At 38.1% G+C, this 19429-nt stretch overlaps 1 protein-coding gene across 4 annotated transcripts in view; it reads right to left on the bottom strand.

Moving 5' to 3' along the window:
* Positions 1–1005: 1005 nt before the first annotated feature.
* The window catches only part of LOC137252064 (uncharacterized), a 37191-nt gene continuing 18767 nt past the window's right edge, over positions 1006–19429 (bottom strand). Inside the window, exons 1-4 of one of the 4 annotated variants that reach the window (XM_067787254.1) lie at positions 10817–11966; positions 6515–7318; positions 4202–4350; positions 1006–4079 (exon numbers count right to left, since the gene is read on the bottom strand). In XM_067787254.1, coding sequence (XP_067643355.1) covers positions 3105–4079; positions 4202–4350; positions 6515–7190 — 1800 coding nt within the window. In that variant the 5' untranslated portion in view covers positions 7191–7318; positions 10817–11966 and the 3' untranslated portion in view covers positions 1006–3104. Of the gene's footprint in view, positions 4089–4201; positions 4351–6514; positions 7319–10816; positions 11967–19429 lie in introns of those variants that run through there. The other 3 variants (XM_067787255.1, XM_067787252.1, XM_067787253.1) reach the window with 3 other exon arrangements.

Here is a 19429-nt window from a genome sequence, read left to right as displayed (position 1 = left end):
TTTTCAAAGTTGCCATAGTAAAATTTTATTATCAGTTATTTGTATGCAATCTTTTACTTTTGGCAAATCTGTTCGATCGTCATCGTGTCGCGATCACGGTCGTTAAAAACGAGCAATGATCGGCTGATGGTGGTCCGCAAACGCATTGCAAAGGAGTATTGTTAGAGTACTCCAACATGAAGGAAATGGAACACGTAATCCAACAATTTTTGCAGGGCGTTTTTTTTTACACGTATACGTTTCGTTTGCGCGTGAAAAAAACGCTTATCCTCGCTTAGATAATGCTTAGGAGACGCATCTAGCGGCTGTGGTTAAACAACTAGCTACAGCGCAGGATGTACCGAAAAGCGAAGACACAACCATCTGTTGCATTTCTGTGTATAACATATCGCTGAATCAGTTGTGCTAAATAGTGGACGCGCATATAATACATAGAATTAGTGCAGAGGGTGAAACATATACACATATTTCAGTTACATCTGAGTATAATGCGTATTGAAATTTAGTATTACTAATTTTATGCGTAGCAATTTCAGAGGTGTATTTAAAGTTTGTCGCTTAGCAGTCCATATTAAGTTTAAGCGTAAACGTATATAGATGTGAAAAAAACACAGCTAATATATGTGAAATATATGTTAGGATAATCCAAATAAACTTGGTAAAAACAACATACAACATACTTTATATTAGGCGTTGGTTTTCTAATGCTTCAAATATTATTACCAGTACTGAATGTCTTTGTTTTAGAAGATGCCGTTTGGAGTCAGCGAAAAAAGGTTTTTGTAGGAACAAATTAAAAGAAGTAAAATTTAAATAGATCTGGAAATAAGGCCTAACTCTCCTCGTACGTATTGATTTGTTAGTCGGTAGTTATAAGGTATTTTATGTGTAATTTTTTATTTTAATGCAATATACATATGTATGTACATACTTATAAGAAACTACTTACTTACCGAAAATTAACAAGCAAGTTGGAAATGCCGCTCAAATTTTTCCGTTGAATATTTCATGAACACAGATGACAAATTTATTCGTTTAGTTAAATTAAGCGCGCCGTTTCAAAACAATACATACATACCGGTGTGTGTGTGTGTGTGTATCTCGGCATGGTCAAAAATAAACAATTAACAAAAATATATATTATTGAATAGAATAAACTTCATTTTTACTATAATTTACAAATATTATTTGGTGTATATTTCACAGTACACATACAAAAATACGTTTCTCACATTTCCTTTATACTATAAACTTATATGCATATTTTCTTAATTAAAACCGATTTACAATTAATAGTTTTTATACCATGAACTTTACATACAAATAGTACTAATTCGTTATAATAATTTTATTCCATTTTATTTTATATTCAAAATTTGTTCGCTCTAATGAATTTTGTTGCATTTTAAACGTCTGTTCAAAGCCTTCCGTGCGAGTTTAAACTGCAGTTAAAATTGATCTCAGTTTAACCTTGCTCCTTTAGCAGTTTACATAAAATTTCACTCCTCTCTGTTTAAGTGCCCAAAGTCACAGGTTTAAATTCCAACCAAGCGCTGAAAAATCAGGCCCAAAGTTACATTACAGTACAATGTCAGGCGCACTTGAATACAGAAAGCTTTGCCCAAAACCTATTTTATTTTGACTTGGACTATGCGGTACATGATGAAATTAATATTCAGGTGTTCTCATCCCGTTGACGTTTTCCCTTATTCTGACAAGTTCGGCATGCATAATTTAGACGGTTGTTTATCATACATAACTGCCTTTGAATTCTACTACGATCGGAGGAGATTTTACTACACGTTTAAACATAAACATAACTTTGTATTCCCCAAAAGATTATAGACAAAATTTTGCAGAAAACTTTATTTTTTGAGGAAATCTGTAGAAAAAATTTAGCAATAAAAATTTAGTACTTTTGTAGTAGAAGTAAATACTAGGAAATAGAGCTGCCGAAAAAGTGAGGATATGTTGTTAACATCACCTTTATTATTTCATTATGATGCGGTAGGACAAAAAAAGTTATATTATGTACATATTTCTAAACTATTTATGTACAACACATGTATAATACATTTCCGTCAATCTGCATTCGTACTAGAACTGAAATTACTGCGTCTTTGCAATCGGGTCTCATTATCATATGTTTTATATCATTTTTCGGCGGCGTTCATTTTCATTTGCACAAGTCATTCATGGCCTAAAATTTTCTAAAATTGTAAGTGTAATTTTACATATGGTATCTGTCCAATACGCCAATACGCTTAACAAAATAGAATTGCTTTTTTTCGCTGATTTTGAGTTCTCAAATTTTGAAAATAATATCCGGGTGGCTCATTGCTCAATTATGTATATGGTTGGCTCATCTCATCAGCTGATTTTATTTTTTTCATTTCATTGGTATATGGATTGTCAAAAGCAGATGGCAAACGTAAAATGTAACCAACACATTGATAACAATTTACTACCGTGGTGGTAAATTAAAAAAAAAAAAAATAGGTGGTGGCAAAGCGAATTCAACCAATTCGCAGTGCAGAAGAATGTCAAGTCAATAAAAATTTTCATTGATTTTAATTAAGACATATTATCGTACAAGGCGTTGTATGGAATATTATCAAGAAGAAGCAATCAGCTGTTGGGATAACATCACCTGGTACTGAATTCGCCTTGGTATCAGGTGTTGTTATCCCAACAGCTGATTGCTTCTTCTTTATTATTTTTCATACAAAGCCTTGTACAACAATATGTCAGCTAATCGAAATCATTGAACATTTTTTTTGACTTGACATTCTTCTGCGCGGCGAATTGGCCGCCACCTGGTATGGATTCGCCTTGCTTTCAGTTATTTTTTCAGTAAATGTACCTAATTTAGCGCATTATTCTCACAACACACAAGAATTGCAAAGTTTTATATTTGCTCTCCATTCCATTCTCCTAACACCAACACGCAGATTTTGACAATGGGAACAAAGCTATGTTGTTGCTGTAGAGATGAGCCAACCATATAGTTGAACCATGTGGTGGCTCTAAATTTATATTCTCCAAACAGTTTTACTCAATTTTGAATTTTAACTGACTTTACAAAAATCATTGCCGCCACTGGGCTAATTGAGAATTTGCTGTTGTTGCTGTGTAACAACAACATGTTGCATTTGCTGTGTATGCATTTGTTGCTGAAGCTGTTGTTGTTGTTGCTGTTGCAGTTGCTGAGTAGTGGTCTGTTGCTGCGCAGTGTTCTGATGTTGCTGCTGTATCGAACTCGTCGCTTGTTGCTGCACTGAACTAGTCGCTTGTTGTTGTAGATGCTGTTGCTGTTGCTGTTGCTGCTGTTGGACCTCAGCAATTGTTGTCACAGTGACCGGCTGCAACATACTCGTGCCATGTTCACTTTCATTCTGCATACTAAGCTCAGCTTTGACGCGTCGAGCTATATGAGAACGTGTATGCTTGCGCAGATGATCCTTGCGATAGAATCCTTTGCCACATTCTTGACACAAATGCCGTTTTTCACCTGAGTGTATCACAAAGTGCAGACTTAATTGCTCTTTCCGTTTGAACGCTTTTAGACAAACTGTACAGATATACGGTCTCTCTGGATTGTGCGATTGCTTATGACGCGTCAGATGATCCTTGCGCTTCAAGGCCGCTTGACAAATATCGCAAATGTAGCGGCGCTCAAGATTATGCCCTACTAAATGGATTTCGAGTAAATCGGGCTCAGGATATGCGACCTGACATTCAGGACACAAATATAATGGACTGCCATCTAATGCGGTTGTAAGTCGAATTTCTCCAGGCCGCAATTTTGGTTTACGATCTTTTGGACGCTTTTTGCGTTTCTTCTTTTTCGATGTTGTTATTGCGCTGGCTGCCGCAGACGAGGTTGAGGCTATTACAATTGGGCCACTAATTGGCGCATTGGTTTGCAGATGTACCGTTGTTTCTCCTTGTTGTTGTTGCGTTTGCAGTGACTGTTGTGCTTGTTGTTGTTGTATTTGTGCCGTCGTTTGTTGTTGAGGTATTGTAATGGTTGTTGTCCCACCAATTGTATTTATCCCAATAGGAGGTCCAGTTTGTACCTGTAAAACATGTTGGCCCAAGAAAAGTTTTGCTTTATCAAAAACTGGTACGTATTGGGTGCATATGCTCATATATACACACATACATACATACATACATAATTCGCATATTATTTACTTACTACGCCCTGATTTTCTTTTTTTATCGTCTCCGCTGAATATTTGAGAAAATGATGAAGTGATAATGGCAGCGTATTCGCCGGAAGATGTGAGAGGTAATCAGCTACTGTTGTGCCTGGTGTTAGTGACTGCCATGAGGTATTTTGTAGAACTAAACAAATAAGCAATTGGAAAAATTATCGTTATCAAAATCTGTACTACAGTCTGAAATAGGCAAATACGATTTCACGGTTTGTTGGTTTCAATATTCGTCAGCGATTTTGTTATCATGTCCACATCTTAAATACTTTTTTTTTAAATAAAATTATTGTTATTATGTTTTAACAAAAAACAAAGCTTAAATTAACTTAGACACGTTACCATGACCTGGTACGGAAGGGTTTGCAGTTATCTCTTGTCAAATTTGGTTTGTAGGCAAACTGCGGTCGGCTTTATTCTTCTTTAATATATCGCAAAACTTCATCAACAAGAACACCGTAGGCTGAGCAGAGAAAGGCAGTTAGGTCTGCTGGCATACAGACGTGAAATCTACCTTGTTTCTATGACACTTAGCCAATTCTATGCCCAAGCTAAGACTTGCATGTAGAAAGAGAAATCGATTTTCTTCGGCAGGTTCAATTCGGTAAATGGATATCCTAACTATATTCTCAGTAGTGCTATTCTTACGAATGCAACTGTGACTGGGAACCCATCCCACTTCCGTGGTGAAAACAATCTATTGACACATTTAAGATATCTTACTACGCTTACGGCTAACTAGACACAGGTAAATCAACGAATTCCCGATGTGGGCCCAGCCCCATTAGTATTAGGGCTCTTCTATCTGCTCTTTTAAAATAGTTGAATAATAAAGGTAGTATTACTAACGCATTATAATCAACTGCAACTGAAATGCGAGTATGCGTTATACAACAACACTAAGTGGTGTATGCCTATGATTCACCACTACAGGTGATACGGTTTGCGTCCCGCTATTTACCTACTAATGAATAATACATAAAACCACTGCTATGCACAAGCACCTAAGACCGCGTTTTTTTTTCGAAAACAAAGAGGCATAAGAGCGTAAAAAACGCGCCTAATCTTTCAAAGGAAATAGAGGTATTTTTCCGACTGCACATCCCTTCACCTCAGCCGTCTATCATTCAGCAAATAAAGTTTTAAATAAGAATAACATTATGTGACTATGCCATTTTTCTAGTAGAACTTGAAGATCTAAAAGCGACTGCATACAACATTTCCCCAGACACCTCTAAAATGTTGTTGTTGTTGCGATAAGGTTGCTCCCCGAAGGCTTTGGGGAGTGTTCTCGATGTGATGGTCCTTTGCCGGATACAGATCCGGTACGCTCCGGTAACACAGCACCATTAAGGTACTAGCCCGACCATCTCGGGAACGATTTATATGGCCACATTAAACCTTCAGGCCATCCTTCCCTCCCCACCACCAAGTTCCATGAGCTTGGGGTCGCCAGAGCCTCGGCTGTTAATTAAACAGGATTCGCCACGGATAGGTGAGGTTGACAATTGGATTTGGAGAAGCTATATATTGCGCTGGCAACCTGAAAAAGGTTGCGCTACACAACCCCTTGAATCTGGTATTTTAGTCGCCTCTTACGACAGGCATACCTACCGCGGGTATATTCTAACCCCCTGACCCTCTAAAATCGTGTTTGTTGGTCATAAACCGATTTTCAGTTGCTTTGCGGATGTTATAAAATATATCGCAGCCTAGATAAATAGGGAGCTAACTCAAAAACAAGGAATTTCGGGTATCCCAATTCAACACCTACCGAACACCGTACTCGATTTACTAATACCTCCAGTAATCAGCGAGAAAAGACTTTTTAACAGCGTTTTTTTGAGTTTATCCCTGTTTTAATCTAGATGTGCGATATATCAACTAGGAGAGCATAGCGCCAATTTTCCCAACGAACAAACATTTTCTTTACTTTATTTTGAGTTTGGTCAACTTTGGTGCTACCTATAGGCACTATTTTACAAGAAGAATCTACCAACCCTGAATTGCATCAAAACTTGAAATTAATTATAAGTTATTATTTTCTTATAAATGTTTAAAACCAACTGAGTTATTAAAATGTCGAAGCAACAGTGTAGGTGTTCAAAGGTACGAAAAACGGCTTTTTACCCGTAACTTACGATTTTGTGGTAGTCATTCTTAGATCTTCAAGATCTAAAAGAAAACTGGCATTACTTCTCAGGTATTCTCACTTTTGCCTTTTTTGTAACACTGTGTTATAATTAATTAAAATTTCTTCAACCAATTTTTTAAGTTCCGTCCCAGTTTCGACTCACCAAGCTTTGTATCCACACCTTGTTGTTGTAATATTGCGTTACAAAGATCCTGCGTCAATTCCTGTGGCGCCGGCACTTGCTGCTGTTGTGCTTGTAATTGCTGTTGTTGTTGTTGCGACGTGCTCGCACCAGCCACTGCTGCTGCTGCTGTCGGCGTGACTGCGGTAATCGTATTTTGTGGATAGGCTATTGCCGCTGTTATTAGCCGTTTATCGTCGGTTTGCTGTGTACTGTACGTCTGTATATTGGCATATTGTGCTTGCTGCTGTTGTTGTGTACCACTTGATCCAGCTGTCTCTATGGTCACCAAATGTCCATTATACTTATCGCCCTGTGCATCATTGACCGATGTGCGAAACTTTGTTTGTATGGCCGTGACAGTCGTGCCCGAAGCAATCGGTATTGTTGGCTGATTAAAATGTGTCATACTAACATTGCCGGTTGTTTGTTGTTGTTGTTGCTGCTGCTGCTGTTGTTGCTGCTGTTGTTGTTGTTGATAACGAGCGCTTGTGGAGGCAGTGTCTTGCTGTTGGGAGCCTGCTTGAGCAGTCACAGTTGCTACCGCTGCTGCAGATGTCACCGTCGACACTAACGGCGCAGTTGTTGTTGTGAATTGTGACAACCCAGGGATGGTGGTTGCACCGGGGAAGGGACTACCGAACGGTGTGAAATTCATTTCGCTTTTAAAATTCCGATATTTTTTTTTAATTCAGAAAAGTAGACACGCCAATACAGCGTGATGTATAGGTCTTCCAAGCAAACAATTCCTCGATATAAAGGCCGCAAAGCAAATTTAAGATGTTTCTGTAAAATAAATTTCTTTTTTTTAAATTTTACTAACCTTAAGTTGAGTTATTTATTCAAAAACAAAAAACCTAAGAAATATGCATATATGTATGTACATATTTACGTATTCAGATTTCGATTTTAGTCATAGGTTTTAGTGAACTTTTAATGCGACAAACCTCAAACAAAATTTGTATGAAAATGGGCATAGTTGCAACCAATTGGCTGTTGTGGCGCTGACATTGGTACTCCATCTCCATGATATGAAAAGTTTAAAAATTATCGCTTCGAAAGGTGGGAAGCAGTTTAAAATTAAACATGAAAGACATCTCGGTCACTTATTATGACTGAAGTAAATATTTCAACCTTATAGCGAATTTAGTGTAATTTAGCCACACAAGTTGCAAGACGCAAATTTAATGGAATATTCCAACTGAAGCAAGATGAGGCTTGGTAAAAATTTTACAGGATCTATGCTCTTAGGAAATCTGTTTTTTAGACATTTAGAGGTCACAAGGCCTAAGGTAAATGGACTCTTATTTCATTTAGCATTGCGATCACTTTGTTTTAGCGAAGAGAAAAATTTAAAATTAAAATTTTAAACTAATTATTTAATGTTCATCATACGCCCTGTCACACCCTGTCCTAAGATGACTTTTACTCGGGATGCATAAAATAAGATCTGGGTATTGAAGACGTCACATTTATTTGACTATTATTTCGATTTTCTTGTACATTTTCATAGGCTGAATGTGTCCAGAATTTGTTGACGACCAAACGGAAGAACCGCAATCAGGTGCCAGAAAATATGTTATAGTATAACTCCGTCCTCTTGGCAAATACTAGCAGTTTTCTAGGATCCAGCTTAATTTCTGCCTCGATATCTGGCAACTCTGCCGCCCGTAATAGCTGGATACTTGACCTGGCGAGCGCAGGACACGAACACAGAAGGCGCTCAACCGTTTCTTTTTGCAGCTCGCACTTCCTACACTTGCTGTTACTGACGAAGCCTAACTTATAAGCATGTTACGCCAGAAGGCAGTGTCCAGTCAGTATGCCTATCGTGAGCCTTAAGTCTTCTATCTTCAGAGATTTGAGCCACTGTGTGCGTCTAATATCACCTCTCCTGCTTTATCGATCATATGCAACCCCTGTCTCCTATTGATATCTCCCAAACGGATTGGGACGCCTATTGTCGACTCAGCGAGTGTTGCACCCTCCTTTGCCAACTCATCGGCCTTTTCTTTACCTTCTATTTCTTTATGACCAGTAAAGATGTATGGTCCGGCCTAAGCGAAGTTTTTCCAATGCTTCTTTGCATTCCAGAACACCTCTTGATGGAGTACTGTGTGAGATTTATTGCCTGCTTTCTCCACAGCTATAATTTCCGCTTGAAAACGGTGCAGCAATCTGGCAGCCTGTAGGATCTACTTATTTCTGGGTCAACACAGTAAACAGCAGACCCAAGCACTTCCATTAATTTGGAACCATCCGTATACACGTGTATATTATGTTCTGCAACTCTGCACTCTGGCACCAACACTCCGGCAAATGAACCGGTCACTTTCAAAGCTCAGACACGGGACTATATATTCCGTTTGTTCGATATTAGATGACAATTAAATGCAAGCAAGTAGAAATTGTGGATGTGCTATGTTATGTTTTTCATCATGGGTCCGCATTCCGTAGCATAATCGTGCAATCACATTTAATATTTGGCGGCCCATGCCTTAAACACAGATAAACTTAAAAATATTTCGAGAGAGTATTTTGAATTGCTTATTTAATTTGGCGTGCATGTGATAGTGAAATGACGGAGCCTTCTTGCGACGTACGAAAAGTGAAAACTGCGCTAAAACAAAACACAAATCAAGAGAGGAACTATATTTGTATATACAAAAACAAAAATCAACCAAGGGAGAGCAATAATAGAGAGGCTTAAATAGGGTTGAAGCACAGCTCTTGCGCGTAGTCCAACACGAATGGTTTGAGATCTTCGCAAGTAAAAGGTGAGAGTAAATTAGATGGTAAAAAGCAATTGCATATAACGAACGAATGAGTGGGGAGCAAAAATCAGTTTACTTTTTTGCTATGCAGGAAATTTAAAGATAAATGAGTTGTTGGAAGAATAATTAAAATGTTAAATTATTGAAATAGCAGCATTAATGTAACCATATAAAAATGTATGTATGTATGTACCCGTTTTGCTCTCCTTGGTCAAATTTTATTTTAACTCTAAAACGACCGACGATTTTTACAACACATTTTGGCTGACACAGTCACTGCCAGAAAAAGAATAAAAGTGTTCAATCCGTTACAGTTGTCTATGACTAAAATTATGAAACCTTACTTTTGTATTTTTTCTATTTAAAATTTATTAAGTTACGATGTTACGGAAAATGAGTTACCAAATTTATTAAAAATATGTTTTTTATAAAATAATTAAATAGTCACCCCGTTGACTCATCGGCCGTTTTAGGGTTAAAATAGCTACGTTTGGCTATGTTGATTTAAGGATAAGTGAAAAAAGGGTTAAAAGGCATATTGATGTAACATGGACTAAACGAATAAAATGTTTTTTCAAAGGTTGGTTTAAGGTTGAAATGTTTTAAAAAAGTATTTATTTTGTAGAAAGAACGAAAAAAGATAGGGAGGATAAAAAGGCGATTTGCGCCTTCAAATATGCACCTTATTTCTTAAGCATGGCCCTTTGTTTCCTACAATAGCGTAATTCCGATAAGATTGGACTAGGATCCATACCAGCAATATTAGGTTAAGTTAAAAAGGTGTGCGTGGAGATTTACCACACTTCCACTCGGAGACATTTCTGTCCATTGTGAGTGTCCTCAGTGAGTGCCGGGTGGCAGCACATTCGTCCAACCAGACTACTACTAAAGGGTCCTTAATGAACCACTTGCTTTCTGTAATAAACCCATGTATAAGTGTCAAAAGCCGTGCCCGCAGAAATCTGAGACGCCTTGCTTGCAGTCCTGGATATTGGCAGAGAAAATGATGAATCGACTCTCTGCCTCTACCTTCTAATACTTACAGCTTCTCGACGACGTCGGTGTATTGGTAAAACAGCGCAATGACTTGCAGAAGGTAGTTCTCTTCCTAACCAAACATAGCAATAAGATTATGAGACCTCGCAATCATCGCGATTGGTTCACAGCGAGTTTTTTGTCTTAATCTCATCTACCTCGATTTTCTTCAGAATAGAATCCAGCAATGCTCGTTTGGATAGACGTTGCAATTTTAATAAAGCATAAAAATTATTGCATACTGCAAGCCGGACTAGTTTCTTTGTTGCTAAAAAAAAAGTATTTTTCTAGTTGATTTGTAGTTTTTTTTTATACTTTTCAGCATATAAATAAGGGCCACTCTAATATAGTGCATTCGTATGTACGTTTGTATTTTGTTATTTGAAGCTATTAATTCTAAGGAGCTATCGATTTTTCCAAAATAAAAAGCCAATCTGTTTAACGATCGTAACAAAAAAATTTATATTCAACGTACCATACCAAACTTATTGAGGTTCGCACTAACTCCAGGCGAGAAAGCTATTGAAGATAAATCTTTGCACAGACCCGTAAATGTGATTACGAGCGCAGAGCCACGATAACGGCAAACCTCCATTGTGTGTATTTTGTAAATATGTATAAACATTTTAATAACTCTTTTCTTTTAGTTATCTAATTTTTTTGCACTTAGTACCCGATTTATTTTTTGCTTCAATTAATTTCACAAGCTAATTCTACCGCAACACATACATACACACGGTTTTTTTAAAACCTTTTACTGTATTGTTTCTTTTATTTTTATTTATGGTTATTATTATTAATATTTTGTTTAAATATTTTTTACGCTGATAAATATCCACCAGCTACGATTTAAGGCTTCATATGAAATGTCAATGCAAGCAGGAAAAACTGCACGTAAAACCACAAAACAGACGTACACACACACACACACACATATACATGCACAACCAGCACCATTACGCCACTTCTTGAAACAATAATCGAATGTGACCAGCAGCACCAAAGTGCACCCAAAGTCTACCAAATCGATATGAACGGCGCAAATGACACAAGGATGGTTGTTGGTGGAGTGTGATGGAATTCCGCTGATGTGACCCTTTTTGATTGTCATAAAAATATATACAATACATTCTACATAGCATGTATGCGTATTACTTTCTGCCCAACATCGAGATTCTGCATTTGTAACTACAAATTGGAGCGCTGCTGCCGTCAGTTTATTGCTTCAGTATGGCCCATTGCCGTTGCCGTCGACAATAAATACAACCGCTGTTGCATTTCGACACACCATCGCGACTTAGAGCCTTCTTTTCTGATTTTCATTTTCATTTCGCACTTTACTGTGTTATTTTCCTTTTTTAAAGCAAACCTCGTTTTCGCGAAACGGAAGCCAAAAAGTGGTATTCAGAAAAGGAAAGAAAATAAAATACAAAAACCACCCGCACTCCTCTACATAGACATAGTGCACACACATACGACTTTCTTGTACAAGCAGCAGTTGCAGAAACACCTAACGACATGCGGCGCACATATGGAACTGGAAGCTTGAGGCATCTGAAAATTGTATTGCCGTTTCCATTCGTTGCATGCGCTTAGAATCGCACTTCTAGTCGACCAATCAACCACCCCAGCAAATCACTCGGCCGAAAGTCAAAATATATTCCGAACAAATTCAAGCTGAGAAAAGAAGAGAGTAAACAACAAACAGAGAAAAAACGGTACGTATTCGAACTGGTACATATGCAAAATTTATATATTTTTATATTTAGATGTTGCATATGAAAAGGGTAAAAATAGACGAGATGTAGCACTAGTTACTCGCATAAAATATTGAGTATGGCAGACGTCGCATTGTGTCGACCTACAACTGTAGGTTCCTCGGCAGCTCAGTTTTGCAAAAAGCTTGCCTAGAGTTCCCCTTTTAACTAATATTATGGGTCTCTAAAAGAAAGCGTTGCAAGGATTTTATTTTATTGCTGTCAAGGAAGTCTCTAGTTTTTTCAAATATACGTTTTCCTCGCCAAGGTCTGTCTGGGTCCTAGACAAACTTATCTCTACAGGGCATACAGGCTCCTCAATGTATATGCATGGAGATTTAATTTGTACCTGCTATGCGACTATAGCTTGAACTGGCCGGTCCGTGAGGGCCTCGCATAGACTGAATGAGTCCATAGTGTTAGGCTACAATAATTTGAATAAAAAAGGTGTCCGTTGCGATCCCATTTTTTTTTTATTCTAATGTCTGATTTTGTGTATTTATATCGAAATATTCTTAACAGTCTCAAAATTATCGACTGAGGAGAAGGAATATAGAAAATAAATAGTTGATAAATTAACGCGGGCTTAATCAGTGTTCCCAGAAGAAGGAGGATCTCGAGTAATATATACTAGTTATAGCGGTCGCTTCATGAGCATAGTAGATAATAATAGTACAAGTGTGGCGCGTTATACCTACGAGAAATCAAGGCTGAGCTCATCTTCCAATTTGTGGCGTGCCCCCCTTACGGGTTAGGGGAAAATAATTTGCCCGCGTTAGATATACCGATCGTAAAAGGCGATCATAATAACATGTAGCAAATGTCTGCCATCTTACTAGTGAAGCTTAAAACGTGGCAAATGGACGTCATCGAGAAGAGTGGACGTGGTGTATCACCTGATCGACCCTATCACTGTCGTTAAAAACTGTACCGCGGGGAGTAGGACAAGCCAGTTGTGAGCTGATACAATGTATCGCAGATGCCTGCGTTAAGGATTCGGATGAATCGCAGGATCTGTGTTTCATATCGTATTTTGGCAGTTTTTGGCGGTAGTCTTCGGTTTTCCTTGGCTTTTACCTTCGACTTGTTCCTTAATGCGATGAATTCACTTTCGAGGAAGTTGACAAAAAAGCATACTTAACAAAACTATGCCGTCTCTTCTTCATTGGGGTTGGCAATACAGCATTCCCTACGGAGCAATACGGTCTTCTTCTTTGGAAGTTGACATCTCTTTACTCTTGGTCCACGCACAAGGGTAAAATGACTTTGATTATTCTAACCTTCGCTTAAACTGGTGTAACCTGTTGGGAAATTCAAGATAAAGAAGATGTCTATCGTTTGTGGACAACAACTGGTAATTGTTAGAGTGGGTTTGTGCTCACTCTTCTTTTTGAAATGTTTGAAACTGCGTTAGGCTATGATGACCTATGGCATCTCATCTAGTGTAAAGGTGGTCAGTACCTGTGATTAATGAAGATGTATCTTTTACAGATGACGTCGAAGTAGTTACTTACAAAGGAACGGACATTTCAATCATGATGTGTTGGCAAGGATGTAATCACAGTCCCTTAATTGTGATGCAGGTTTATTATTATTCTTGGTGCTCAGAACAGGTTGTTTACGTCCTTTAATATATTTCATATGATGTATCTGATGAGCCCTGGGGTTTAAAGTCAACTACAACAACAACAAGTGGACTGTAAACTCTCTCACCGGGGTATAACTGGATATCTTCCCGTTTACCGAATTCTTAATAGGGATAACTTCCGTTTCTGTGAGCGGGCAGCTCAAACTTGCTTCTAACTTGGAACTCTTGATGGAAAACCCTCACATCAACCTTCCTGTCCAACTTTTACTATTGCATAAACCACTTAGCTAGATGAGGCTCCTTCCACAGTTTTCTCGCTAGGGAGTGGCTGGGGTTGAAGCTTGCATGAAGAACACACAATAGCATACCCTGCATGGGAAGCTAGTAAGAATTCTGGAATATTCGAAAGTCTGATCAACAACGTGGCCACAGCACCCTGGCCTAGATACATCTGATGTATATTAAGCATTACATTCAGTGCCAAAGTAGGTGTCGTTTTAAGAGCGGTACTAATACCAACCAACCCTTGTATTGACACTAACGTTTTGCTGATGCTGTTGTTGTTGTTTTAGCGGTAAAGATAATCCCCGAAGGTTTAGCTGATGCCCGTCGTGTCCAATGCATTGTGCCAGTCCAGCACCATATAAAGGAGAATCGGCGCGGCTGCTATCTTATAAAGCCAGTGTAAGGCCCTCGGCTACTGCTGCTGGCTCTGCTGCAAAAAGGGGCTTGAAACCGGTGATCTTAAATCTCTTGTATTATATACAATTAGCTCCAGGCTCAGACTCGAGCTATTAAGAGTGAAACAGCCATCATTGCCAGAAAAAAAAGTAGAATAGGTCAAAGAAAGCTTCTAGAATTTACAAAGAGGACGGAGTTATTTTATAACTTAGGTCCTGGTTTTTTTCAGGTTTGGTCGTTAAGCAGACTTCTAGTACTAGTATGGACTATTTGCTTTCCGCGTGGTTTGTTGAAATCGCGCATAACGTGCGATGTTGTATAACAGCAAAAGAAGAACGCCCTAAGTCTTCGGAGATATCAGCTTGCTAGATGGTAGAGATGTGTGTAAGTATGTATATATGTATTTGCGTAGACTTGAATTGGCATTCATTCCGTCGAGGCTTCCTAATTATTATTTTCGGTCAATTTTGAATTTTTAAGTATACATATTTACTTCATTTACTATGCATATATATTTATATATACATCCGTGTATAAGTTTGTTCATATTTATATGTATATGTATTATTGAAATTGGCACAAAGCGTGCTTTGTAGTGTAATTTTACTTTCGCCGTCTCGTGGATGCTTTAATCGCGTGGCCTCAATACGAATTTCCAGAAGTGCAACAAACAATATCAACAACAACAGTAAGTATTACGTGTATGCCAATGTGCTGCAATACCTATTAAGGACAATGCCTTCGTACCCAACAACCTAACAGCAGCCTCGCAACATTCGCAGCCTTTAGATTTGGATAGATGTATTCAAGGATGTCAACACCGTTATAGGGTGAGTAAAATTACTTGCATAACAAGTGAACAACAACTACAAACGCTCTAACATTAGCATCGCCAATGCATACGCCTGTCGTGTTCGCCGCGTCGACACAACCGCAACCATAATAAACAACAACATCGGCTGCTACCATTGCCATCACCAAATGTTAAGCATCACGGTCAAGGACAACCATATGTACAATGTGTATGTATGTATTTATAGGTGTATGAGAACAACTGGGGGAAGTTTACTTGGCTCAAACTGCATAGCCCAAACTCTTATTGTTGGCACAAAACGGGCTCCTCCTCGTTTATCTGTGATGTCCTCCAGAACGTCAGATACTAAAAGAAGGTTGAGCAGAGGAATGGGAGTTGGAGAGAAGACCAACAGGCATTCATTCACCATATGAAGTTGTTTCACAATGCATTTTAGTGTGCCATTATTGTTGTTGTTGTTTTTTAGTATAAGTGCAAGTTATTACTGTACAGTGTTTTTGTAATACTCAAATAAACCAAACTAGAGTTCACCCCGTGGTTGAAATTCAACCACTATAGGCGGCGCCCTACATCTGCTTTCTTTTGCTTTCTTTCCCTTCCTTTCATTTTCTCCCCTTTCCGTTATTTTTCTTTCCTTTCCTTTCTTTTTTTCATTTCTTTTCTCTCCTTTCCTTTCCTTCCCTTCCCTTTCCTTTCCTTTTCGTTTCTTTTCTTTTCTTTTTTCTTTTCCTTTCTTTTCTCTTCTTTCCTTTTTTCCTCTCTTTTCCTTTCCTTCCTTTCTTTTCTTTCCTTTCTTTTATTTTATTTTCTTTTTTTTCTTTTCTTTTCTTTCCTTTCTTTTCTTTATTTTGTTTCTTATGTTTTCTTTCCGTTCATTTTTTACTCATTTTTTCTGACCACCCTGCCGCTATACTTCCAACCAAATTTTCCATGCCAAAATGGTCCACTGTTGCAGATGCGCTCGCACAACTCCAATTACGCAATCTGCTTCTGTTAGTGAATTCGTGAATATTAACTTATATATAAAGGGTGTTCTTTGATGTGTAAGAATCTTTGATAACGTTATGGGAAAATCTAGAATGTAGGTCTAATAGTAAGTTAAGTGAACTAAAAAAAGTGAAGTAGATGCCCTGATGACAACCTCAAGCCATTGCTAAACGATAGCCGTCATGAAATTATCATGCTGCACGGAGTATAAGAAGCGTTGGACTTTCAATTATTGTGGGTAAAATATACGAGCTATTTATATCTCCAATATCGATGAACCTTTGTATAATTTTTGTACAATGGCACATCTCACCTTGGGACTTTACAATTTAATATATCTCTCGTACGTACATAGTCATCGATTTATTATACTAAATCGTATTTATAAATATACTTACTATGTTCTTTATCCTCTTCATCCACAAATTTCAAATATTTTTGCTTTTACTGTTTTTTTTTTTTTTGAAAAACGCAATTAAATTTTTTTTTAGCTGGGAGAAGAGGTGTGACGAAGCCACGTGAGTGCTATATAAGCAGCGCTGTCTGGGAAATAATCGATTAGTTTGATTTTAACACGCTGTGAGTGAAGTTCGCGAATATTTTGAACTGTGCAGTTCTACTACCATAGTTTTTCTGTAAATAAAGAGAGTTTTGCAAACAGAACACTCGAGTCTTTTTATTCGACAGTTCAGTACTTCGAACGATTAGACGACAATATGTAACTATGAAACGGAAGCAACGGTTTCCCTTTTTTCTATTATATTGCATGGTGCTTTCTGTGGCATTTTTTCCATACCATTAATTTTACATTTATGATGGTCGGAAAAAATTAGTTTTTTCGAAAAAAATTAATTAAAATTTTTTTTTATTAGCTGAAAAGGAAGCCTTTCCAATTACATATATGTATCTACAATATCGGTATTATAGTACACTTGCGGAATTTTACTCCATATATGCTCACGCTTGTTTTTTTTTTTATTCTGAGTTTAGTGTCGCAATTATCGAAAATCGGTAAAAGGCTGACAACGATAATAAAACCAAGGAACTCAGCAAAATGCTTTTTCATACTATAGAGTGAAAACAGGAGCCAGCGGCTTGAAATTGATAAGACTTGATGGCTTGCGTTGTCCGTCGTACGTGGTACTGTTTTTTATGGGATACGTAATCAGTTTCACAGTTAGACTCAATTGCTGCCAACTAAAATGTCACTGGTCTGTTAGATTTGCCTGTTGCTTAAGCAATATTCTATCAATCATAAAAAAGACCCTTTAGATGAATACCCGTATATAATGTACACAAACGAGAAAACACACATACATAAATACGCATAAATTTAGAGATAAACGTATGAGTAAGCATTGCGTAGTTCTCGTTTGCCTATTCAAACTCGTTTTCAAACTCGGCCTTGTTAATATTGTCGTCGGCGATGCATCGGAGGCATCATCGCCATTTCAGCCCCAAAGAATATTCAACCATAAACAACCAAAAACACAAATACAAGCAAACATATTTTCGCCATGATTATTTTTGTAGTCATATTGGCCGACGACGCCATTCCAATTGTCGTTAAATTCATCGCGTCATCGTCTCTATTGCATAGCCATCGTAAATACCCAAACACAGTTTGCTCTCATGTTATGCACATTGCAGTTTACCAAGCTTCAGTGTAGCCAGATATACATACATATGTGCGTGCGTGTGTTCATGAATACAGGCATATAGATTTACGTACATATGCACACAAATACATTAAGATGAGTATTTTGAAATTGGTCCATTTTCATAACTCCAGTCTCATTCTATTGTAGGCGCATAAGTCGCGCCTTTGCATGTTGCATCCTTTCATTGGAGGCGAGTTTGCCGCGACGAGTGCATTTACCTCTGTGGTTAACACATTACCATTCAAGCTTAGACTTCATACTCATTCTAGTGCGTATGCATTTGCATGCAGATATGTGTGTATATTTTTTATGTATGTACATCTGTATGCATATATGTAAGCTCACACTTGCATTACCGCTGGCCTCTTTTACGGGCACTGGTCGTTTACTGAAGCTATTGTGGACGGCTTTCATATCAATCTGTACACCATCAACGTCGTCGTCGTCGTCATCATCGCCACGTTTACGTTGTAGCATGTTTTCGTTAGAGATTGGCCTTGGTGGTCGCGTACGCGACTGCAACTTCTCAATGGCTAACTTCACTTGGTGGATGTTGTTTGGAGGTTGTTGGGTTGAATGCATATGCTCTTTGTATGTACATATAAATGCTTATGCAGATTTGATTTTCATACGTATGTATGTATGCATACATATGTATATACATACATACGTATATAACGATATATGTAGGCGGTTAGGATATTGCTGTTGGTGCATTTCAGCTGTTACAATCTCCACGACACACCAAATGTACGCCTCTTAGGAGCATTCGCCAATTTTTGATGATGTCTCGCATTCCATTTCGAAGACTGGCCTTTCTACGCACACCTCGAGTATGCCACACGCCACCCTTAGTGCCACCGTCGAATTCATCGTCGTCGTGTCGTTGGCCTTGCATCCTTGCAGCGTGCAATGTACTTTCGTCCTTGCAACCTTGTAGCTTTTCGTTGTGTTGTTGCCTTCTAGCAATGTCATATCGAAATCGAAATTGGGTTGCCGTGAAAATTTCGCTGTTTGTTGATGAGCGACCTACTCCTTGTTGTCGGCGTCGATGCTGCCTCAGATATCGTGGTGCATTTTGTTTTTATTTTCATTGTTGGTTATATTTCTGCTACTGCAGCTGGTGCTATGCACTTTAGTGCAAGTGACCAAATATCGAGTGGGTTATTTTTTTTTTTAGGTTTGCTGCTTTTGCTGAATTTCGCTGTTTCGTGTGTCCTTGAGCTACTTTGTTCTTCTCGGTGTACACTGCATTCACTTCGCGTGGATGAGCTTCGTAAGGGTGAATGCCTTTTTATACTGCAAATGTAACAAGGTCAGGTTTGTTTTCATACCAACGCACTTGCGAGATTTCAGATTTTTAAATTTCAAAAGGAGAAATAGGATTAAGTAAAAAATATCTTTTGGAAGCAAAATAATAAATAACAAGTAAGGAAGGCTAAGTTCGGGTGTAACCGAACATAACATACTCAGTTGAGAGCTATGGAGACAAAATAAGGAAAATCAATCTGGGGTAACCCTGGAATGTGGTTGTATAACATGTGTATCAAATGAAAGGTATTAAAGAGTATTTTAAGAGAGAGTAGGCCGTAGTTCTATG

This window comes from Eurosta solidaginis, chromosome 5 (genome assembly GCF_040869045.1).
Source record: "Eurosta solidaginis isolate ZX-2024a chromosome 5, ASM4086904v1, whole genome shotgun sequence".
Lineage (NCBI taxonomy): Eukaryota > Metazoa > Arthropoda > Insecta > Diptera > Tephritidae > Eurosta > Eurosta solidaginis.
This window is presented reverse-complemented; position numbering and strand designations above follow the sequence as displayed.